Below are 24,019 nucleotides of genomic sequence, written 5' to 3' on the forward strand. Positions count from 1 at the left end.
CAATAAGTAGAGTATATGGATTTCAAAGATTTCATTAGTCCGTCTGGCTCTGTGTCCAGTTTCAGGCCCAGCCATGAAGGAGAGGGGGACAGGGAGGAGACAGCCACATGACACCCTCACATCATGGCACCATTAATAGAAGCCAAGGTTATGAAGCGGATATCAGTATGTGAGGTCAGGGCTGATTACATTCCAAAAAGCAGTTTAGAAGGAATTAATGAAGGAGCCAATTAATGAACAGCACTGAAGACTGAGCTAAGCAGTTTCAATGTCACACTGTAACCATTAGTGACATTGCGTGGGTTCGAAAGCCATGTTTGAGGAGACGATAATGAAAGTGCATCGGGTGAACGCAGCTTGGGTCAGCCATGGAAGATTATTACAGATGGAATGCACAGAACGGACTTGGGACGCAGAGGCATGTTAGTGAGCGCTGCAGTGATTTAAGGAAGAAGTGAAATCCTACTGAAATAGAATACAGAAAGATTAAAAAGTCATTAAGAGCCCTGGCTGATGTGGCTTGGTGGATTGAGTGCTGGCCTGCAAGCCAAAAAGTCTCAGGTTCAATCCCCAGTCAGGGTATGTGCCTGGGTTTGGGGCCAGGTCCCCAGTTGGGGGCATGTGAGAGCTAAGTGATTCACATTTCTCTCACATATTGATGTTTCTCTCCCTCCCTACCCCTCTCTAACAATAAATAAATAAAATATTTTTTAAAATATTAGGAAAGCAAGCTGAAAAAAGCAGTACAAAACTACTGTTAATTTTTAAAAAGGAGAATTTGGAAGGATTCTAGTGGTATCGGTGGTGGTAGGGGATTTGAAAAGATGTTCTTGTTCAAGGCTATTTGTCTCATATCAATTACTTAGCGACCAGAAGTCTGCAATAGTATAGCACTTAATGCATTGAATATATCACTATGTATATAGAAGTATATAGGGCTACATACATAATTAAATCCAGGATGCTTACAGTCTTAATAGACTGTTAAATTGTATGAAATTTACTTTTGCCATCTGTGGGGAAAGAAAATAAGTGAATTAACCTAGTATCAGCGAGGAGGTGAGCATACTCACAAGGAGGTGTGTGTTGGGGTAGATCCCTGTAGGTCATGCACAAAGACACAGCTGTCTTAGCCTCCATCGACTGTATTTATACATCAGGTTCACAACAGACTCACACTCTAAATGTTTTCATTATTAATTTTTAGTCAAAGTCACCTACATAATTTTTAAGGAAGTTTACGTGAAAGTCCTAATCCACCCGTAACCTCAGGTATGCCTTTTTTTGTTTGAGATATTCTGAAGTACAGTGTGTGTGTCCCATGGATCTACCTGGAGGCATGTTAGTGAAGAATTCTTTCTAGTTTTCTCAGCACCTGGCAGTGTTGGTTGTGAACGTCTTCAGAAACCTGCCATGATTTATGACAGGACAGTGGGGGAACACACTGTACATGAATGGTTGGTCCATGGGAGCAACATCCTTTCCAATCAAGTGCCAAGGGAAGCTGAATTTCTCCTGAATGACCAGTTTCTTTCTCATCTTTGCAACTGGCTGAGTGTTCTCTGCTCTGGCTCACTCCGTGGCCCATTTTGGTGACTCAGGTGGAGCTCCCGGAACCCACAGTGGGTGCTGCCATCTCTACACCTCATGTAGTTCCCCCGCCAGTACCTTTGGTTCTGCTGTGTTTGCTACTTATGTCTTTATGTCATGCTGTCACCCCCATTTCTGTGAACCACTGCAAACCTTCTTTGCCACAGGGCAGACATTCTAACAGGTAGGGCTGTTAGAGTCCTCAAACTCTTGGTCGAGTTACTTCACATTACCACGTTTCAATCTCATAATATCTCTCCAAGAGAGTTTTCATTAGCACCAGTCCCATAGCTGAGAAAAAAGAATTTCACACAGGTTCAAACACCTTAGGGAAATAAAAGTGGGAATCCCTAAAGTTTTACTAAGAAACATGAGGGAAAAAACCAGCTATATTGGAAGAAAGATAATTGTTGTGTGTTAACTGTAGTCACCAAGAGCTAGTGGAATGGATGACTCTGGCCAAAGCTTCATTTGAAGAATCTTGGTAAGTTACTTGTAGGATCTTATACAAGGATCCTTTGATTCCAAAGGAATCAAAGTGTAAGTAGGTGTAAGTAGGTAGGTAGGTAGGTACATAGATACATAGACAGATACAGAAATACATAGATAGGTAGGTCGATAAAATCTCTGCTTTAGTTGTTTTACTGATTTCCTATTTCAATTCACTCACTCCAAAATGTCAGAAGCATAATACTCCACATCTAGAGGGGAAAAATCATTTTCTCCCCTCAAAATCTTACCAACTCCCAAACTCCATGCCTGTCCCTTTGAGTTGTCACTGTCACACCAGCCGAGAGGGAGGCAGAGGCCCTGTGACTTCCCTACCTCCAAAAGCATTCCCGCCAGGTGGCCTCTTATTCCTTTTGTTCTCGAACAGCAGCCAGTCCCGTTTGTCTGTGTTATAAACGCTGTTGGTAGGCACAGTAATTAGATTCTGGGTCTACCTATTTAATTATGTTACCTGGAACGAGTTACATATTTCTGTAACTCGGGTCATTCATCTGTAAAAAGAGAGAAATAACAGAATTCCTCAGAGCTGGTATGCAGATGCAATGAAACAATACACACCACGTGTCTGGAGCAATGTGCGGCACGTATTAAGCTCTTGGCGAAGGTTCGCTGGATTTAAGATAAGTACCTGTTGTCTTTCGCCTTACCTTGTGTATGTTCCATAGAAATGGGTAAAACGGCCTATGTCCTCACCACAGGGTGTGGCAGTGACTCAGGTCGTTGCCGTCACTCTCAGTGGGACTTGTCCAGCTCACTGATCACCCTAAATCCTGGGAGACCATGAGGCATTTCCACTGTGACAGACCTGAGACAGCAGGCTGTCCATTATGAAGCCACGCATCTGGTCCCATTGTTAACACCTGGCTGTTTGCAATATGTGCACAGTCCACAGGTTTTCCCACAGGGGGTTTCAGGGGGTTGAAGTGCGGTAATCCACCTTTATCCTCGTTCACACGCTGATTTACAAGATGAGCTCAGCGTGCCTGCTAATAACAATTCATCACCATGATTCTCAGCAAAGTCCTGCATTGGGAAGTTGAGAACAAGCAACCCCTATTTCTTTTTTAATGAAATTTTAAACGTCTTCTTTATTTATTTTTAGAGAAGGGAAGGGAGGAAGAAAAAGAGAGAAAGGAACATCAGTGCGTGGTTGCCTCTCACGCACCCCCAACTGGGACCCAGCCCACAACCCAGGCATGTGCCCTAGACCAATAATTGAACCGGTGACCCCCGGTTCGATTTTATTTCCTACATGCACTGCTTTGGGGCCTTGTATACAACATCCATTTCTTACACATATTTACATAGTGTGAAAATTGGAAACTATGCAACTCTGAGTTCAGGGAATGTGCACACAGAAGGGGCAGACTTTCTAGAAAGTCATGGCATAATCGCTGGCGCGTTGAGGGGACCACAGCACGGTTCCAAAGACAGGCCCAGGTAAGACTCTGCACATGAGGGGCCCGAAGATTGGGGGACTAGCTGCCAACCACTGTCCTTAAACACCAGCCATGCTTGACAGTATGAGTTCACTTCTATTTTCTTGCAATGCTTCCATTTGTTAAAAAAAATGCAGATAAATATGATTGATCCAAGACACTATCGTGGAAAAAAATCTTCCTGTCTGCAGTCTTGCTTTTATGTGGGTCCTCTTCTCCCCCAAACCAGGCCTGTTTCACCCCTGTTCCTTTCAGACAATGAGAGCTTTCCAGCCTCTAGCCTGAATCTTCCCTTCCCAACTCTCAACCCACCTCTACTTCCCACCAGAGGAGACAAATAAATCTCATATGGCTGGTCCTCTGAACTAGCTGACATGGGAGATTTATTTTTTCAAGTATGTGCAGTGGTTCTTCCTTCCCTTGAAATTGCACTTTACATCTTAGATTCCGTTTAAGAGCTTCTTCCAGCTGTATCTAATTATTGAGGAGTCAAGGTCAAAAATTTCGAATCCTCTCTTCTCCTCCCAGATGGTCAGATACGAAGGATCTGATGACATTTTCACTGTGTTCTCTTGCCTTCAAGGAGGCTGGGTTTTTTATTTATGTACAGCAAGCAATCAAACATCTCCGTGGCTCAGGGTCACCCGAAACCCAGATGCCGGGCCAAGTTAGGAGGCCAAACATCACGAACAAAGCTTTGAAGTGGAGGATGGTCAGAGGGGCTGGCCTGCAGGGCTTCCAAGGCAGTGTGGCACTAGTTCTGAATCACATGAGTGTGCAACTAAGAAAACATTGGTGACATAACACACAGTGTTGGGAAAGCTGTAAATACGCAAGACTGTTTTGGGCAATGGAAAACTGACAGTGAGGTTCGGCTGAGAAAGTCAAGCTCATGGTCGCAGCATGTGGCAAACTTCTTGGTTGTCTCTACAAATTAGAATGAAGCCCCAATAATCATGATTGACAAATAGATATTAGGTATAAATATTTAATATGGATAATATCAAGTGTTAGATAGATTGACAGTATTTTACATTTCATTTATTTTTTTAAGATTTTATTTATTTATCTTTAGAGGGGAAGGGAAGGAGAGAAGGAGAGAAATATCAATGTATGGTTGCCTCTTGTGAGTCCCCTCCAGGGAAGTGGCCTGCAACCTAGGCATGTGCCCTGACTGGAAATCGAACTTCGATCGTTTGGTTCGCAGGCCCGCGCTCAATCCACTGAGCCACACCAGCCAGGGCTAGTATTTTACGTTTCATTTAACTGGAAGAGTAAAATATGTACCTATATTCGGTCTTTATCATTTGTTTGCTTATAAAGTTTGGCCATTTGCTTACAATTTTAAGAACCTTACACGACACTACCACTTGTACCTGAAAAGAGTTTTGGGCCCTGCTCACCAGCCTTCCTGACCCAGGCCAATCCATGCGAGAAGGGCCTCCAGCCCCCTGCCCTCACTTGTACCCCACAGTGTGCAGCCCCCTGACCATTTTTGGGTTTATACTGAAGATGAGATTTGGGGCAATGTTCCAAGGGTAGTCCTTCCTTCCCATCCCATTTTCTTACATTGCAACTTGATTGTTGTCTGGTCATTGAGATCCTTGAGAACAAAATAATTGTTTTTTTTTTTTTCCATGGCCCATAAAAAAAATCCTCTATCTAGTACAGGATTGTCAGAGACTTAAAGTAACTGTCTTTCTGGATCATTGCCTATTGCTTTGCTTATTTTTATAGAGAAATTTTTTTAATTGGCAATTTAATACTCAGGGAGAGCATTAGTTAAAAAACATCTTGATTGAAGGTATGCGATAAATATTGCACAGAAGAGGCCACATCAGTTTAATTTCAAACTATAAATATATAAAGCAACTGGGTAAATTTGACTGGGGAAAAAATACTGCTTTTTGCTTCATTTACTAAAGGTAACTTAGACAACAGAAGTCAACACTGATAACTCATAAATACACTAATAAAAACTAATGAACCACCAATGACAAAATGATTTATGGACATATAAAACGTGGTAATAAACAAGAACATGATTTGAAAAAGCCAATAAAAACATCGCATTCACCATTAACAACAGCGAAGAGGAAAAATCGTGGTCTGGCTGCAGGTACATGTTCAACTCAATACACTGTTAGTCTCATTGCTTTTTGCACTGATAATGAGCACCAAGCTGTGAGTATTTAGCCTTCACTTGTATTACTTCTGATTCTACGTTTCAAATCTATTTTTGTAGAAGTTGAATTACATTTGTAAGAGAGAAGAGATCAAGGATGCTGATTTTAATAAAATGAGTTAGCTAAAATCATTTTTTGGTTACCCATGTGGAAAGGTGTTTTTATATCCATCCTCAAGACTACTTTAAGCTGATATGGAAAAACTGTTGAGTAGAAAGCTTAATCTAAAATGTCAAATACCTTATGTGGAAAATTAAATTACTACATTTCAACCTCCCTTACCCAAGACATATTATATGTAGATGTACTTTGAAAAGTTAAAAGTGTTTTATTCACACAAGAGCTTTTGCTAATGCATAACCATATTCAGAAAGTGGGTATATGAGAATGAGTAAATGGAATTGAACTTTAAAAGCAAACTCTTAAGTAACTTGAAAAGCTATATTTCAGTTTTATTTATAAGAGCCAGTGAAGATATTTTTACATTAGATACTAAAATTTGAGTTCTTGATAACTATTACATAATCCAAAGGTAGGTAATTTTTTGCCTTATTTGTGGAGATTTTCTTTAATATAATAGCTAGTACTAAGAAACACAGCTTGTCTAGGTTCTCCCTCTAACAATAAATGCTCAAATCTTTTTTTCTAGAGATTGCACATGCATGGTTGAATTTATGATATAATTAAACAGTAAAAATAATGCTTCACTCTTTTCTGACCTGACCTTAAAACTTAAAATAAGTCATTTACATTAAGTGGCTACTTTTCAAAAGAATATGTAATTTATTAAGGCTGATAAAATTGGTAAACCATATAAATGTGCCATGTGCCGATCTTAAACCTATTCCTTCAATTTAATTTAATTTTATAAATATCACTGCGTTGTAAGAAATCTAAAATTACACATACTCCAAAAACTATCTGAACATGTCCCCTATTTTATAAATATCCCTTAAGCCATTAATTGATTGGATTGTACTCTGTTCAAATCCTGTTATGTTTTCAGTTACTGCAATGCATTACATGACTTGCTTGCATTGCTTCTAAACGCAACCTATAAAATAGGAAAGATATAGTTGAAATGAATGGAGTTGAAATGACTGAACACATACTTGAAAACTAAAATGGTGTTAATTAAGTAAATGGCCTACTTCTACACAACTGCCACCGAGAACTGTCCATTAACAGCAATTTATCCACCATTGTGGTAATTCAGCCGCCTCAAGTACATCATGTCCCAAACTTCAAAATGTCTAAGGCTCCATGGTGGACATGGAAGGCTTTGCTCTAACTGTCTGAGGGCATTTCAAACCTGACAGTTGCCATCTTTGGCTTCAGGAGACTGTTCTAAACCTTTATGGTTTTATGAATCTTAGAAAGATTAAAACAGATAGCTGTCGCCCTAGGGGCACCCAGAGCACAGGCTCATGGGATTCCAACACAACAGCCATTCTATGGATTGTAGTACAGCTTCCTTAGACAACCAGTTCTGTGCAGCTTCTGGTCAGTCAGCGCCAACCACGGAGCAACTTTGGAGGAACCAACTGTTTTAAATGTTACATTCAAAATATACTGAACACTTTGACCCATTGCTAATGTATTTCAAGCAAACACTCATTATCCAATTTATGATAGTGCATGATCTTTTGGACAGTTTTAAAATGTAAATTTTGCAAGCCATCCCCATAACAAAATACCATCAGTATTCTAGGGGGAAGTGCCCCTGTAATTATCTGTGTGAACACCTCCTGAGCAGACACTGTCTCATAGTCTTTCTTACATGGTTTTCAGAACCTAACTCAGTAATTTAAGCCCTGCAATGCAGCATACACTCAGATATTAGCTGAAGGGATAAACGACCACTAAGGAAATATTACGTGAACCATTTGAATTAGATTTGTGTGTTTTATTAAGGATACTGAAAAAATAAACATGCATCGCATATACCGCAGACATATGCATTATCTCTAAGGCATAAGCATTATTGTCATTTAGCAACTCTCAAATTTATTCCATGGGTCCCTGAACTAGCGTCACTCGTGTGCTAAGTTACCTGCACACTATGTCTGTTCCCGTGTCCTACACAGAAACAGGTATCAGATGCACATGAAGGGTAGGTAATTCAGTAAGGATGGCACTGACATATTACATACGCGTGCTGTATTTCATAGAGTATAGCTCTATTACATCTACATTATATATTGCCACACCCACTTCACAAAGGATATACATTCTGAGGAATGCGTCATTAGGCAGTTTTCTCATGTGAACATCACAGAGTGCACTTACACAAACCTAGAGGGTCTAGCCTACTGCACACCTAGGCTGTATGGCACAGCCTGGGGATCCTGGGCTGCACACCCATGCAGCAAGTCACTGCACAAATGACGTGAGACTGGACCAAGCCCCAGGGAAACTGATGCCCTGTAGGGACTCGGCACTCCCGACATACAGGAGGCCACTCCTGGCAGACCCCGGCAGACCTTCATAGCCAATTATTTTAAGTAGAAAGAGGACCCCCTAAAATAACGATCAAAAGTACAGGGTAGCAAATACACACGCCAGTAACAGTCATTTATTGCCATTATCAAGCATCATGAGCTACACCTGTTTGCAAATGTGTTGCACTTTCCCCCGGGGGCAGCACAGTGGGTGCATTTACACCAGCGTTCCCGCAAACACAGGAGACACACACTGTGCTGGGGTGTTCTGACAGCTACAGCGTCGCTACAACATCCCTGGGTGAAAGGATTCTTCCACTCCATTATATAATCTCATGAGTCCACTGTAGGTGTGCAGACTGTAGTTGACCAAAATGCTATTATTCACCACATAACTGTACCCATACCTGTACATGTCTGTGTACAGGTATGGGTACAGTTGTCTGTGTGTGTTTCCCTACCAAGAGGTGGTGCAAATGAAACTTCAGTGAACTATCGACACAAGGTTAGTTCACAAAGGGTCTCAGGTGTGGAGTACACACTTCCTGGGTCCTGAGAAGCCACCAAAGTTTGCTCTTTAACAGCACCCCTCCCACATTACTCAAAGGCCTCCCCCATTTCCCATGCCAGTCACCCATGTCCTACTGAGACTGGTTGGAAAATCCTTAACATGGAAAGCAAGATAGAGAGGTGTGCTTTCCTGGCATCTCTTCCACCATCATCTCCAGGACATGACTCTGAAGACCACGCCACCTGGGTTCAGATTCTCCCAGGAGCAGATCTTGCAAGGATAGGTAAGTAAGTGTGTTTGGGAAATGATCCAGAAAACACCAACAGGGGAACTACAGAAAGGAAGCCAAGAAAGTTTACAGTATCAGCCAGTTACCACTGTGGGCAGGCAGAGCTCAGCCCTGCACGTGCAGAATGCACCTCTGCGTTATGCCAGCTCAGGGGAAAGGAAGCTCCCATCACAATCCCGCTTGCTGGGTGGTGCTGTGCTGCACCCCAAGGCCAAGGGGGAGAAGAACAAAGACAGAAACAAAAACCTCAGGCAGAGGGTGTCTAGAAAACAACCTAGAGAATATGGGTAGAGCACCCCAGATGCCTGCGGGTAGACACTGTCTCCCTGTTCCCCTCCAGGAAAGGGGGCTCCCTCCTCAACTCTAGGGATGGAGGCCATGAAGAGAGTGGAGCAGACTCACGTGACCCCTCAGACTCCAGTGAGAAGAGGCACTGTGTCCACGGTACAGACAAAAGAGACGGCTTCACTTACCGCCTGTCAATTTCAGATTCTGGAGAAAATGAAAAGAGAATTGCAAACTGCAACTCAGAAGAAGCGAGTCAACATTTAATGAGCAGCTAAACCATGCTCAATGCTGAAAAGTGAGTCTTATCAATTCTAATTCATTCACTGGAAGGACCTCAGAGCTTCTTAAGGAATTTGAGTGGCAAAGAACTGGACCCAAATGTCATCTTTACATTTATAAGATATGTTACAAAGAGAAGTATTTGATTTCTGAGAAACTTAATGTCCTGCTCCTTAAAATAATTATCCACTATTCAGAGAGTGTTGAAGACTGACTGAGATGACATAGAGCATATGTTAACATGGTATTAAATATATAAAGTAAATGTAAATATAGTTACATACGTGTAAATATATGTATGTTAAACAAAGTTAACACACATATATTTACATGAACACACACGTATACACATGTGTGTAGATATATAGATATATCTACATATCTATATATGTAGATATATATTCATATGTATATACAAATATACATATGAATATATAACACACGGCATAATTAACACACAGCACTAGCCAGTACTTAGTGCTAAGTAACTGACAGCCTTGAACCTTACAGAACTACAATTACTGAATCTATTATGACTGAATGACTTGCCCGAAGTCGCTCAGTGAGTGAAGAAATAAACAAAGGTCCTGTGTCCTTACCCATCAAAGGCTCTTGTCTTCCAAGATGGACAACAAATGGACCAAAACTAAATATTACATATTCATAAAGCCACAAAATTAGTCTAGTCTTTATGAATAGATGAGCAACTCAAATGTTGAACTCATTTTTAACAGTAAACATGGCCAATCTTTAAGATAAATTTGGGCTAACATAATCTTTATTATAATAGACGTTATAAATCAGTGTACAAAACTTTTTTTTCAAAACAGCAACTCTTGGAGGTAGCATTCAGCTGACCACAATTCTTAGTTACTGACACACATCTGCAGTGTCCTCAGAAAGTTGACAGCAACCACATGAACAATAATATCTTGGCTACAACATTCAAAAGCAAACAACACTCCCACCACCAAGTCCTCTGTATGCACTGCGTGCCCCCCCGCCCCCACCTTCTACACAGAAGAGAGGATTTCTGTTCTACATGATGAACCTCAGGTCCTCAGGTAACAAAGACAGAGCCAGTCACCTTGAGCACTCCACTTGAAAAGCCACTTAACCAGGCTGACACAATACATCTCCATGTCCACTGGCAACACGTGTGTTTAAGTATTCTTTTCTTTCCTTTCTTCTTTCAGCCAGCACACATTATGTCTCAAGCCTCCTGATAAATTGGTATCCATTCTTTTAATCCTAAACCAACAGACACATATATATGTTTTTGCCCAAAAAGAAGAAATAGAGTTGAACTCTTATCTTCTGCAAAACACCTGTATCCTTCGAAACTACTGATGGGAGACCAAACAAGAATCAGTCATTGGTGCACAAGATACAGTCCCCTGTGTGCAGGGACAGGAGTTGGTATTGGAGCTGAGATGATGAGGAAAAGAAGGAAGGGACCTCCCAGGGGTGAGTGGAGAGGTTTTTGAATCAGACCAATAATGGATCTCTTCTGTAATTAAAATACAACATCAATATCAAAGTGAACTTCAAGGAAACAGTTCAACGGAGTGGAGAGCCTAGTTCGCATATTATTTCAAAATAAGGGCGTGTGGCAGGTGCTCCGTGAAATGACCATTCCAGAAAATACCAAATTCAATGAAACAGAAAATGTGCTTTTTTTAAGTCAGGAATTTCAGAAGTTCAGGCAAAGCAGTGATGCTGTAGAGAAATCACATGAGCAATATTTTGCTAAGAATGAACATTCCAGTTTTGACACTTATCTTAATTTTGTGACATATATGCTATTTCGGTTAAAAATACCTCAGTTGTGAGGAGGACAGACCATTCTCTGCAAACACCATGATCACTATCATTAAGAATAGTCACAGCTGCCCAGTCAAGGTGAGCCTTTTCAATGCCAAAGGCTGTCATGTTCAGGAACCACCTGTTACATATTTAAATTGACTGTCCACCGGTAACTCTAAATAAACATTTACAAAGCATAAAATACCTGGTGGCAGGTCACCCCTGCTCAGGACAACGCTGACTAACTACATGGGTGCAGGAGATTTAAGTTTCTGCTGCGCTCCCCAGACAACCTGAACACATCTGCGAACGCGATCACCAACACCTAGGGGGGGGCGGCGGGGGGAGGAAACCCGGCACCAATACTGCGTGCCATTTGGATTTTTCTGCCTGGGATACCAGCCTCATACACACCCTAGGGAAACACACACAGACAAGAATCAGCGTCACATAAAGGCAATAAATCCGTTGCAGGGACAGGAAGGTGGAAAGGGAAGGAGTTCCTTGTCTGTGACAATGTTTCCATGGAGTCAAAATGGAGAGACAGACCAGAGTCCCTTTTGCTGGCTCCCCATCCCCGGCTCCCCTGGCCTCCCCTATCCCCCTCCCCCTCAGGTTCCCCACCTGTCTCTCCTCCAGCTTATGCTGAGGGAACCACCCTGACCCACATCACTCACCTGTCGTCATTCTGCCATCCTTGGTCCCCTAGCAGCAAATCACGAAACCTGTACCTGGGAGGCAGAGGGGGTACTTCGCTCTCCAGATCAACCATCCCTCCTCCAAGAGTAGGGGACACAGACCAACGGAGGAGAGGAGGGAGGCAGACAGCGAATGTTGGGGAGAAGCGGGAGGGGACGACTGAGCGCGTGGCCTGGAGAGGGACAGCAGGGGAAGGGGCCCGGAGGGGGAGGGTCCGTTTGGAGCCGGAAGCCCCGGCTGCAGGGGGCTGGCTCCTCTCTCCCTCCGGAGTGTGATGGGGATGATGCAAACCCAGCCCAGGAGCAAAAGTCTGGCTCCGACCAGAATCTCCTCTGCCAAGGAACCGCCCCCGGGCTCGGCACCGCCTCTGGTTCCCCAGGACTCGGGGGAGGCGGGAATGCAAAAGTAACTTGGGGGTGGGGGGCGCGGTGCCTGGAAAGAGCGGATTTGGTGGGATTGTGCACCGCGTGATGCTGGAGCGCTTCCCCGAAAGGCAGCAGGTGCACCAGGCGCGGGACCCTGGGCCTCGGTCCCCAAAGCCACCCAAGCTCCCCGCATGCACCTTCGGAGCAATGAGATGCCCCCTCATTTTGCATAACATGGTGACGCATGGAGGGGCCTTGGGGATGACCGATAAGGGTGCGCTTAAGTAGCGGATTTGCGGGCTCCAGACCCTTACTGGGCAGGGGACACAGGACGCTTGGAGTGTCCAAGGTGCTCCCAAGCCCTTGGGCTTTGCATGCCTTCAGCTGGGTAGGCGGACTGCAACACGCATGTCCCTGCGGAGGGAATCCCCGCTCCAGCCCCAGGAAAGTCCCTTTTATGTTTTTCTTGCCATCTGCAAGAATGGGAGGTGTTTCCCTGATCCTGGAAGAGAAGGAAGGCACTCCTCCGGCCGCCGCCGAGGGGAAACATGTGAAGGAGGACCAGGGATGCTCCCTGAAAGGTGGAGGACTAGATGCTGGTGCAGGACCCTTGCTGCTCCTCCTGGCAAGGTGGGCACCCAGCTGCCGCGCCCCAGCCCTGAGGATGCTCCCAGGAGTGGTCCACCCAGAACAAGGAGGTGAACCAGAGAGCTGGTGTTTGGGCATCAACGTCTGCCTCCCCTGCAACCTTGCTGGGGATACAGGATCCCTCATTCCATTTGCACCAAGAACTGATGGAGCTCTATACAGACAGGGAATGCATCCCATCCAAGGGTATGGGGAACCCTTAACATAGTCCATGCCCTTCGGAATCCCCTAGTGTGCCTGGAGGAACCCGCTTGCCGATGAAGTGATATAGTCTGAGACTCGGTGATCAGACCACTTATAAAGAGATTTGGGTACACCCGGGATGCAGGTATTCATGGAGGGCTGAGGAGAGACTGAAAATGAGCAAAGCCCCCTGTTCGTTTGCTCCCCGTTTCAGGGAAGGGAAGAAAGCATGAGCAAGCTGAATAGTACCAGCAACGTGGTGCGGAAAACTATTTGTTGTATCCAGAAGACAATGAATTTGATGGGATTAATTCTTAGGTCATGCAATGGGAGTTTATACAGAAAGTTGGAGCTACAAGAAGAGATCAGCAAAAAGGTGCTATTAGTTAGAATAGGATGTGTAACTGAACCTGAAGTGTTGTCACGGGGGAATACGATAAATAGTCTGCACCCTGTGTCTCTGTCTTCAAAACCCCACCTGCTCCTCCAGACCTGCTCAAACGCTGGAACCTCCACTCAGTTCCTGGTTTGTCCGGGCTAGTGCTGATGCCTTCTTCCTTAGAACACCTCACACCCCTTGTGCTTTCCCATTGTGCTATTATATCTGGCTTGCCATGTGAATGATTGCATTTTTTTTCATTTTGTGGAGTTGCATTAAAAGCTTTTATACCTAAAACATTAATACTTTTTTGCATTTGCTGTAGCTCCGGAGTTCTGTCTGTGTTTACGTTTCTTCTCCATGACTGTATGGAATCGCTTTGCCAAACAAGACAGTTCTATCCCCACATTGATAACGCGTGGACGGGGAAAAGATGAAACATCAGGTTTATATTCTGGCCCTTATATTCTGTTTGTTAAGACAGTGCTGTGAAGTTTACCTTTTAAATGTCCCAGGTTAAAACTTAGCAGTTTTATGTGTATTGTGATCATCTGTTTCCATATGTTTATGTATCAGCAAACGACTCAGAAGCAAGGCAGTTAAAAAAACCTAGCTGTTGAGTATGAGGCGCTGAGATTCACAACATTGGAGGGGAGGCCACGTCACGTTTTACGTAGGAAAAAAGCAGTGTGCCCTTATTTTTCACTTTCGTGGCCATCTTCATTATTTCACTTCCAATTTGTCCAAATAATAATTACAAAGAAAAAAATGAAGAACTAAGTAAAAGCCTGCTCAGCCAATAGGATGCAAATGACACAAAAGACCAGAACAGGCCAAGCCACCTGGAGGCTTCTGCCTTAATGATGTGCTGATTTCCGAGAGGCCTAAAATCATTGTCTGCATGGAAAATTTCACACCGAGAACTCTAAAAAATTAAAGAGATAATGCAACATAAGGAATACGATCCTGCCATTGTTAAAATCTAGCGATATTTCAGCATTGAAACAAATTTACAATTGGAAGAAACTTTTGCTCACCTTTATATATTTTTCAACTTCCTGGAGGCAGACTTTTTAATTTTTGTCATTACTTGACTTTCAGTTCTCCCGTCTGTCTTTGTGCACTATGCTTTTATTCTCTTTTTTTTCTAGTCACTTCCTGCTGTTAAAATATATTTACTCTTTCCATTTTTTAAATCTTGGTTTCCTTTTTCCATTGTGCTCTTTTTAATATCCTATTTCATAGACTCTTGTCCTCTCTGTGTGTGTGTGAAAGCTTTCATTCCACTATAACATGACAATGGATTTTTAGAAACAATTTTAAGCTTAGTTCTGTCCATTATGGTTTCATACCTCCCTGAGTGGCATTCTTAAGGCCCCTCCTCAACATCTATCTGCAGGTAGAAGAAGTTAACAAAACCTGCCCTGTTTTCTTACCATGTCTAGCTGCATGAGCAAAACCACTTTTATCTCATCAACAGTGAAAGAAGGCTACACTAAAAAAAAAAGTTAAACAGCGAATATCACATTCTGTTCACAAATTCCCCCAGAAAGGAACAGGTAAGTGGTAGACCAGAAGACCATGTGGAGACTGATAGATTTTCTGGTAGTGAAGACATGAAGACAAGTGACCGGCACCTTCTGGTACTTTCTGGCATCCTACAAACAGTGCTGGCCTGAGTGGAGAAGAAAGGACACACACCTGGCAGTGGAAACCTGTACAGAGGCAGGTCCGCTTTGTCAGTGGCAATGTCCTCTGTCATATTCTACCCTGCCTCTTCCCTCTGCTCTTCGCGCTCTCTCCGGATGCGCATCTTCGCGTTGTTCTTAATGGTGGTACATCTCCGCATTTACCTGCTTCTCGCTCTCTCCACTCTGACTGCATTTTGAGAGGGAGAACACAGAACCAATGAGAGAATTCTTCAGTGCCAAATGTGACTGGATAATTCTGAAGCCTGTTCTCTTCCAGCAATCCAGGGATTGCCACCATGTTACTCTCCCACCTACAAAACACATGTATCAGTGAGGGAAATCTCCAGAAGGCTTGGAAGACCCTAGTATTATCTTGGATCATCCCATCCTCTGGTTGCCAGGGTCCCAAATCCTGCTCATTGATACCTTAGACAGGGCACCCCTGTGCCCTGACCCTTGTCCAACCTGCTAAAGCAGGAATGGCAAGCACCCCTTTTTCTTTTTCACGGTGTCCGTCACCTAGTGGATGAGCAACCACAGCCCCGTGAGCTCCGGGGAAGCTACACGTGTGGATGGAATGACTGTCACTGTTCAAACATGACAACAGACCAATGTTCAAACATAAATAGCAGCAGAGTGAGGGACTAGTATGTGCCAGATACTACTTCAGGAGATTTGCAATAATTTTGAAAAATAACGTCCGAATTTGAAAGATGAGCAACTTAGCTTCGGATGATACCACCCAGCTACAGGGTGCCCGGCCAAGATTCACCACCTTGATTTTCTCACTCCCAAGTGTACACTCTTCCCGAAATAGCTGAGAAAGAAAGTTTATGGCCAATATCTAGTGAACATTTATGTTTACTGATCGGTAAGCTGAATCATAAAGCAGAGTTATAATAAAATCATCCTGTCACTCTCCTCCACATGTGCTGGGCTCCAGCCTCAGTTCCCTACGTGTCCATCTGTGTGGACTGCCCGTCACCTCCATGTTTTCCCAGGAGTTTCCTCTCTCCCTTCCTGTAGGGCTGTCTCATCACTTCCTTCATCAGAGAAGACTTTCCTGAGCACCCAGCACAAAGATGTCACCCCGCCACTGCCCGTTCCAGGAAACCATTGTAGTGCCCATGCTCATTAGCTTTTAAAGATAGCCCTCATCATCTCATGGATCATGCTAATCTCTTTGCCTTTTCCTTGCTCTGCCTCTCCTCCTAAGATATCAGTTTCAGGAGCCCAGCGTCTTGTTGACAGGAGCCCGCAGAACAACACCTGGTGTAGAGTAGGGACTCGAAAACAGAGTTTGCCCAGTGATGGAAAAAAGGAAAGGGACGCAAGGAGAGGTGGAGGAAAGAAAAACAATTTGTTCAAATGCTTTCCTAGCTTTTACATTTCCAGCGTGGGAAAAGGGCACTGGACATAGAGTCATTGTTTCTAAATGTGTGTGTGGAGGCATGACATGTCCGTGTCATGCATTAGTCAGAGGTGCAGATTCCCAGGGCATTTGTCACGGCACATGTGTACAGGTCCAACAGTCCTCTCTCATGCAGGGTTTGATTCCAGAAGGAGAGTGGCGCTTGCTGGACGGAAAACGTATGTAGGGTGTGGTCGCAGCAATTGAGGTGGTTTCACTTACATGAAAGATTGTCATTAACTTCCATTGATTCCTCCAGTGTAGAAATTTAATTTCCCGGAGGAAAACTTGAGGTGATTTCTGTATGATTGCTGTATTATTGCTGTAATATATCCACAACTCATTGTTGGCTGTCACTGCCTGCCCAGGACAGACTCATTTGTTTAATAACGTGGCAATATGTTATATTAATAGAATAAATATTTCTCTCTCTTTGCAGATGATTCAACAGATGCAACAGAGAGCTAAAATATATTACTCAGTAGCCCTTTCAGTGTGAATGATATGAAAGTCCAATCTTCCTCATTATTAGTCAATGTCCCAAGGCTATGAGCTGACAGTTTTCATTGCAAATTGTAAGATGGTATAAACATAGCTCATAACAACACATTAAGGAAATTAGGAAAATCTCACATGCTTTTGATACAGAATTATCTTAGATACATTGAAGTCACTGGTGCGTATGAAAACGTAAGATCCTTGCCATTCATATATTTTCTTTAACTATCGTGTGATGTTGTAAGTATTAACAATATTACCTGTGCGTACCAAACTTGGACTTTTATTTCCTTTCAAATAGCACATCACTTCAAGTATTAAATGGTAGTTCTGCGTCCACTGTGATCTTGATTTGTGCAGTCGGAAGGCATAAGTTATTAAAACTTTGAGTGCCGGCCATATATTTTTCTGATGTCATATAAAAACTAGAGTAAAACGGAGAAATATGGATACTGCTACTAATGACAAGATGTTGAATATTTATACATAGGGACTGAGAAAGGAAAAGAAATGAATAAACATAGCCATAAGCCGCCACTGTTTTGCCTCAGTGAAACTTTATGAACTTAGGCTTCAGGAAAAGAACAAAATCAGAGAAATAAGATACATCATTAAAGCAAGAGATACGTTATTGAAGATTCAGCGTAAAACCTACATTTCCGCCCCTGAATCCCTCCAGCCTGGGAAGTACAAAAGTTGTATTCTATTTTTTCACAAACACTCTTAGAAACAATCTTAGAAAATCGTTTCTGGTTATTTTATCAGATAGGCTCTGAATTTCAGAAGTGGACATGATTTGACCTAAAACTCTTGCCTCCCCTCACCCAGCCCCAGTGCCCTCCAGCCTACCTGTCCTGCTACCTGAAAAGCAATATTCTTTGGTGACGGAGGGCACAAACTCTGCATCTGGCCCGCTAGGAGTTCAGTCCTGCCACCAGGCCACCGTGTCTTTGGGCAACTGACTCTCTGTCTCAGATTCCCTCTCTAGCAGGCAGAACAATGACAGCACCTGTTTTTTTTTTTTTTGAGGATCAACTACATTAATAAATCTACATATTTTAATGGTATTCACCACAAGTTTCACATTCTCATTGCATGTATTTTTCAAACTGCAGGCATGCGCATTTTATGAAATCTTTTTCTTAATATAAACAGGTCTTTGCTGTTTAGCAACTAATGCATCTAATCAGGCTTTTCAAATTTCACACAACCAGCTGAGCAGCTTTGATTACCTTTTAAGAGATAAACTGCAGTATGTGCCCTCAAAGTAATTGAAGCAAATAAATGCACTAAAGTTAAAAAGAAAAAAACCTGAGTGCTCAATGATTCTTCTGAACTCCCATGAAAAAAATAGATATGGATAATAAAAAATATTTTAAATATTCTCCAGGTAGGAGCCAGATCATGTAGGCATTTAAAATTAAAACAAACATCTTGAATGATACTCATATTCAAAGCAAAAAAAGAGAAAGAAATAGGCACCATATTGAGTTCTGATGTACCAAACCGAACATGTGCTGCAGAGCTAAATGAGTAATGCAGTTTTTACACTGCATCCACGTGAACTTGAAGGCTGCAGAAAATACGAATATGGCAAAAAGCAGCCTGGAAATATCATGGCCAAGTCAGTAATTAAGAAGGTACTCCACCACTTCCTACTCAGCAATACAAAAATATATTGAGAAATACTGACTAGTTTGCAGAAGTGCCATGCATGATATGTAAGCATAAAAGAGCTGGCATTTTTGATGAGGCACTCCCCCAGATGGAGGACACGGAAATGTGCCCACCAGCCCCTGGGCTCACTTGGATTTAAACCCTGGGAGAATCATCGAGGTGCTTAGGGTGGTACAGGAAATCTGAACGCCATTCGATGTTAATGACCTGACAGCCATAAGAGAATTTTTCCACGAATTTCCAATAGATTCTTTTCCTAGGCTTTAGCTACCAACCTCTCTAGGGTTATGATTTCTCCATGATGTATCCATTTTTCCCAGGCATACCTTCAAAAATAATGTGCCCATAGTTTACACTAGAATGCAGGTCAAAGGGGACCGAGATAGTCAATATAGTAAATAGTTTTGTTTTTTAATTTCCCACTGGTTATCCCTTTTCCCTCATTTTTCCTTTACTGCTAACATCTCTTGCAGAAGATCAGCTCAGACGATGGACTAATTCCAAGTTCATTGGTGGAGATCAGTGGCTTAGAAAGAGAAAACTAGAAACCAGGTCATTTGATCTAGAGTCATGTGAGAGCTCCTGAGCAGGAATGAATTAAAGTGGAGAGAAAATAGACATACCCAGTCCTGACTTCATAGTAATAAAGAGATCCTTGTTAGAGATACTACAAAAGCCGGAAAGAGGACCAAGGGAACAGGTCAAATTGAGTGAAATATGGATGCTGATGCTAGGGGAAGCTTCTAAGGACTAGACCTGGTTAGAGGCAGGAACAGGGACATCAAAGAATGTCAAGGTGAATGTGATATACCCACATTAGCAGATTGGTAATTCTCAGAAAGGGAGCTTTTGACACTCAGAAAAGGCTAAGAATCCAAATGTCTCTAATTTAGTGTGTTACTTAGGGTGGCCTTGGTGATTAGTAACAAAATACGTCACCTACTATTCTGTAAGCACTTAAAGAAATATGTTATCTAGTGTATGGAAAAATTCAGAAGTAGAGCAACTTGATATGATAAGGTAATTATGCCCCCAAGAACTTAGTTCCTCTGCATTTAACTGTCCTGCCTTTGACATCCCTTCCTGGGATTTCAAGATGGTTGCAGAAATGCTGGGTTGAGTTCACCCACTTCCAGCAGAAACAGGAGAGAACCTTTAAATGTAAGATTGCCAGCAAAGCCTGGAGCTCCAGGGAAAATACCCAGAGTCCTTTTTCTTCCATTCTGTACCTGAAGAATAAAGATCACAGAAATAGTCCAGTCTCCTGGGTTGTTCTTTCTTCCAACCCTTTGGAAAACAAGAGCCTTCAGAGGCTCTGCCCATATTTAAGGTAGAAATGCAAAGCTTTTTCTGAGATTGCATAGCCATCAGGATATTGAGATAGGACGTCCCAGTTAATCATATTAGACTTAACATCTTGTTCTTGTGTATAAAAGTCCTGCTGCACCTTTCAGTTGATTGTGCAGGGGCTCCAGCATCCATTCCTGCACCCCTGCATGGGCGTTTGACCCAAGTTGGGTCCAACACTGTGGATGACGAGAAAGGAGAATCTTTCCCGTGTTGCTCTTTCTGCTGTGATTTCTAACTAGGGGAGAATGTGTGTCCTTGTGAAAGGCTAGGAATAGGGCAGCATTTTGCAGAAACACTTGTAGGAATCGGGAAGTTCTCTTTTTCCTTAAGACGGTTTGGACTGAATTTCTACCACTTGTACTTGAAAAAGTTACGAACTAATAAATATATTGATGCCAACAACAGCGGTGGCCTCAGTAGTGCTATAAATAACATCTTTCTCGGCGCGCTCCCAGAATCATGTCCTCGTAAGACTAACAACTTCACATTTTCTTTCTCAGCAAATGCACTGCTGTTTGGATGTTCATGTTGAAATCACTGGCAAAGATTTGCATTCCCTGCTCGGGTCCCAGATTTTACATTCTGCAGTAACTACATTCCCATCATAAAGCATCAGACCACCTGATGCCATAGAAAAATGTAACATTTTACAACAGGCTTTAAAAGATAAGCAGTTAGAAAATATCTCACTGACCAAAGTTTTACCCACTTTCTGTGAATGAAGCATTCTTTGCTTCTGTATTTTTATCTGTTTTCCTCTGTAATGCCAGCTGGAACAAGAATGAAATATAAAAAAATAGAGACTGCTGTCTTTTTAACAGCATGAGGAGGCAGTCACAGCCCAAATCACAAGCTCCAAATAGAAAATCGAGCAAGAGAGGGGAAGGGACTAAGAGGTGTGCACGGGCAGTTACAGACCAGCCACCGGGATGTACAGTGCAGCCTGGGGAATACAGGCAGCGTGTGATGACCATGCGCAGCACCAGCTGGGTACTCGACGTATCAAGGGAAACACTATGTAAAGTATACGATTGCCCAACCACTAAGCTGTACACCTAAAAGCAATACAAAATAAAGTCAAAAGTAAACTGTAAAAAAAATGTCGTGGCCCTGGCTGGTGTAGCTCAGTGGATTGAGCACAGGCGTGAGAACCAGAGGATCACGGTTCGATTCCCAGTCAGGGCACATGCCTGGGTTGCAGGCCAGTTCTCTGCAGGCCGACTCCCAGCAGGGGACGCACAAAAGGCAACCATACATTGATGTTTCTTTCCCTCTCCCCTTCCCCTCTAAAGGTAAATAAATAAATTTTTAAAAAAAATATCGTGGTCACAATGGCAGGTGACCAGAGAGAGTGCAAACTTCCCGGAGTAGGGCACAGGTACTTCCCGTGAAGGCGTGAGTGGATACAGCTGTCCTCAGGACTGGCGAGCAGGAACCTGAATGAGGACTACATGGACCACATCTTATTTCTGGGAAGCAGACGAGAACGGAGTGAGTTCCCACGCCACAGTCCTCTCGGTGAGAGCTGGTCAAAGCCAGATGAAAATAAATTAATCAGGGCCAAACAAGAGAGAGACAGCGAGGCTTTGGGTATCAACACTGAAGACTCCCTGCTCACCAGACATGTGATATGCATGAATGAACCATGCGTTCAAAGTGCAAAGGACTTTGATGTCAAAGTAGATAAAGAATTCTGTGAAGATAATGTTCTGTTTTCTAAGCAGGGGCATGCTTAATCTGTACCAACTCCTCATGTAGGTAATACGTAATAATGTGTGTGTTAAAGGTTGAATAAAAAATGAGAGAGAGTGGAAAAAACCTGTCTGTCTTTGTATACATGTTTGAAAAAAGCTGTTCAATAGTATAAAACTGTTAAATGACTGGCCTCAAACTACAGTGCATTATCACTCCCAACCCACAAAAAATCACTAAAGTGAAAAATCAGACAACACTGAGAGTTGGGAAGGATTTGGGGAGCTAGGTCTCTCCCTTACTGCTGACAGGCATGGGTATTGGTGTGACTATTTCAGATGGCTCTTTGCAGCATACCCTGCTATCAAACAATTTCATTCCTAGGTATACACTTCAAACATTGAAGTTCATATGCACCAAAAAACACGCAACAGGTATTCAAAAATTCCCATAGCAATGCACTTTGTAACGGCCAAGAAACCCTCCAATGCCCATTAGCAGTCGAATGAATAAATTGTGATTTAGTCACGCAATAGAATTTGATACAAAAATGGGATAAAAACAAGTGCAGCTACCCAGCAGGATGAGACTAACTCTCCCAATTATAAGCTGAGTGGCAGACACAAAGAATAGACAGTGTGTGACATCCTTTACATGGTGTCTCAGACCCTGGTTTTAGAAGTCAGGTGAGTGAGGAGGCACTTTGGTGTGCTAGGAATTTGCCATTTAATGATCTCAGCCCTGGTTTCCTGGGTCCTACGTGGTTAGGATTCTCGCTTATTTGTTTCTAATATTTTAATAAAACATCTTCCCCAAGAGATCCTGCTGAGTAGTCTTGTAATCACTAGCCTAAGGTAAGGGACAGAATGTATTGTTAAATGCATGGCCATAGTTCGAGATGTAGACGTCCTTTCCACAGAAGTCCTGTCATGGATACCTGCAGGCATGGAAATACAGGCTACTTTCAGATTTCTCACAAAGCTGAATTCAACTGTGATGGTTAAAAATATACATGCCTCAGCCCTGGCTGGTGTAGCTCAGTGGGTTGAGTGCAGGCCTGGGAACCAAACAACCATGGTTCGATTCCCAGTCAGGGCACATGCCTGGGTTGCAGGCCAGTTCCCAGGAGGGGACACACAAGAGGCAACCATACATTGATATTTCTCTCCCTCTCTCCTTCCCTTCCCCTCTAAAGATAAATTAATAAAATCTTTAAAAATATATATATATATACATGCCTCTTTTCAGTTGATATTAAACTATCAGAAAACAAATGCTTTTAATAAAAAATATACAAGCTCAAAGTTCCCTTTCACTTGTCTTTGCATCTATGAAAAGTTTTATTTACCAAAGAACTTCTTTGTTTTCTGTGGGTTTTTTTTGATAGACAGAAATGAGGACAGCTGTACTTGAACAATTTTAAAAATGTGAAAAAAAATAGAGAAAAATCATTTGGCTGTTAGAATCGGGGTAATGGCTATCCCATGGGGAGCATGAGGATGCTTCCAGAATGCTGGCCTTAGGCTTGTTTTCATTGTCCACATGCTGCTTCCACTGGTGTATTCACATTTATAAAATTAATTCTCATTAGACATATGAGTTGCCCATTTTGTATCTATGTTATAATTCAATAAATGTTCCTATTTTTAAATAGAATGGAAAAACAAGCTCAGGTAGATGGGATAACTGGAGTACACAAAGTTTGTTGACAATTTCTAAATCTCTGCACTCCATGACATTAAAATAGCATATCTTATTTTATAAAATTAAAAAGCTTAATAAAGTTAAATTTAAATCAGTTAAAAAATGAAAAGTATCCTATGACATCCAGGGGGAAAATCTTACAAGAGAGAATAATATGAATAACATTCAACTAGGGCATGTTAGCATGCTAAAAATGAGTACAATAATATTTATAAAATCCTCATGAAATAAGAAGCACGACTCAAGACTCTTTATACTCAGTCAAGTTGACATTTTAGCATAAAAAATAAATTTATGAATATGCAATAAATCAAGGAAGAGTCCAAGAGGCTGTCTTAAAATTTTGGTTATGAAATGCAAGGGGAAAAGAAAAATAAAGATGA

At 42.4% G+C, this 24,019-nt stretch overlaps 1 protein-coding gene across 2 annotated transcripts in view; it reads right to left on the reverse strand.

Annotated features, from left to right (window-relative positions):
* Nucleotides 1-12,567, reverse strand: part of KCNT2 (potassium sodium-activated channel subfamily T member 2) — a 197,543-nt gene extending 184,976 nt beyond the window's left edge. The window contains exon 1 of one of the 2 annotated variants that reach the window (XM_037069416.1): nt 12,017-12,567. In XM_037069416.1, the coding sequence (XP_036925311.1) occupies nt 12,017-12,111 (95 nt within the window). In that variant the 5' untranslated portion in view covers nt 12,112-12,567. The remainder of the gene's footprint in view (nt 1-12,016) is intronic. The other variant, XM_037069417.1, reaches the window with a different exon arrangement.
* Between the last annotated feature and the right edge of the window lie 11,452 nt (nt 12,568-24,019).

Source organism: Sturnira hondurensis, unplaced genomic scaffold (assembly GCF_014824575.4).
Source record: "Sturnira hondurensis isolate 20B ecotype Veracruz unplaced genomic scaffold, ASM1482457v3 Scaffold0018525, whole genome shotgun sequence".
Classification (NCBI taxonomy): Eukaryota; Metazoa; Chordata; class Mammalia; order Chiroptera; family Phyllostomidae; genus Sturnira; species Sturnira hondurensis.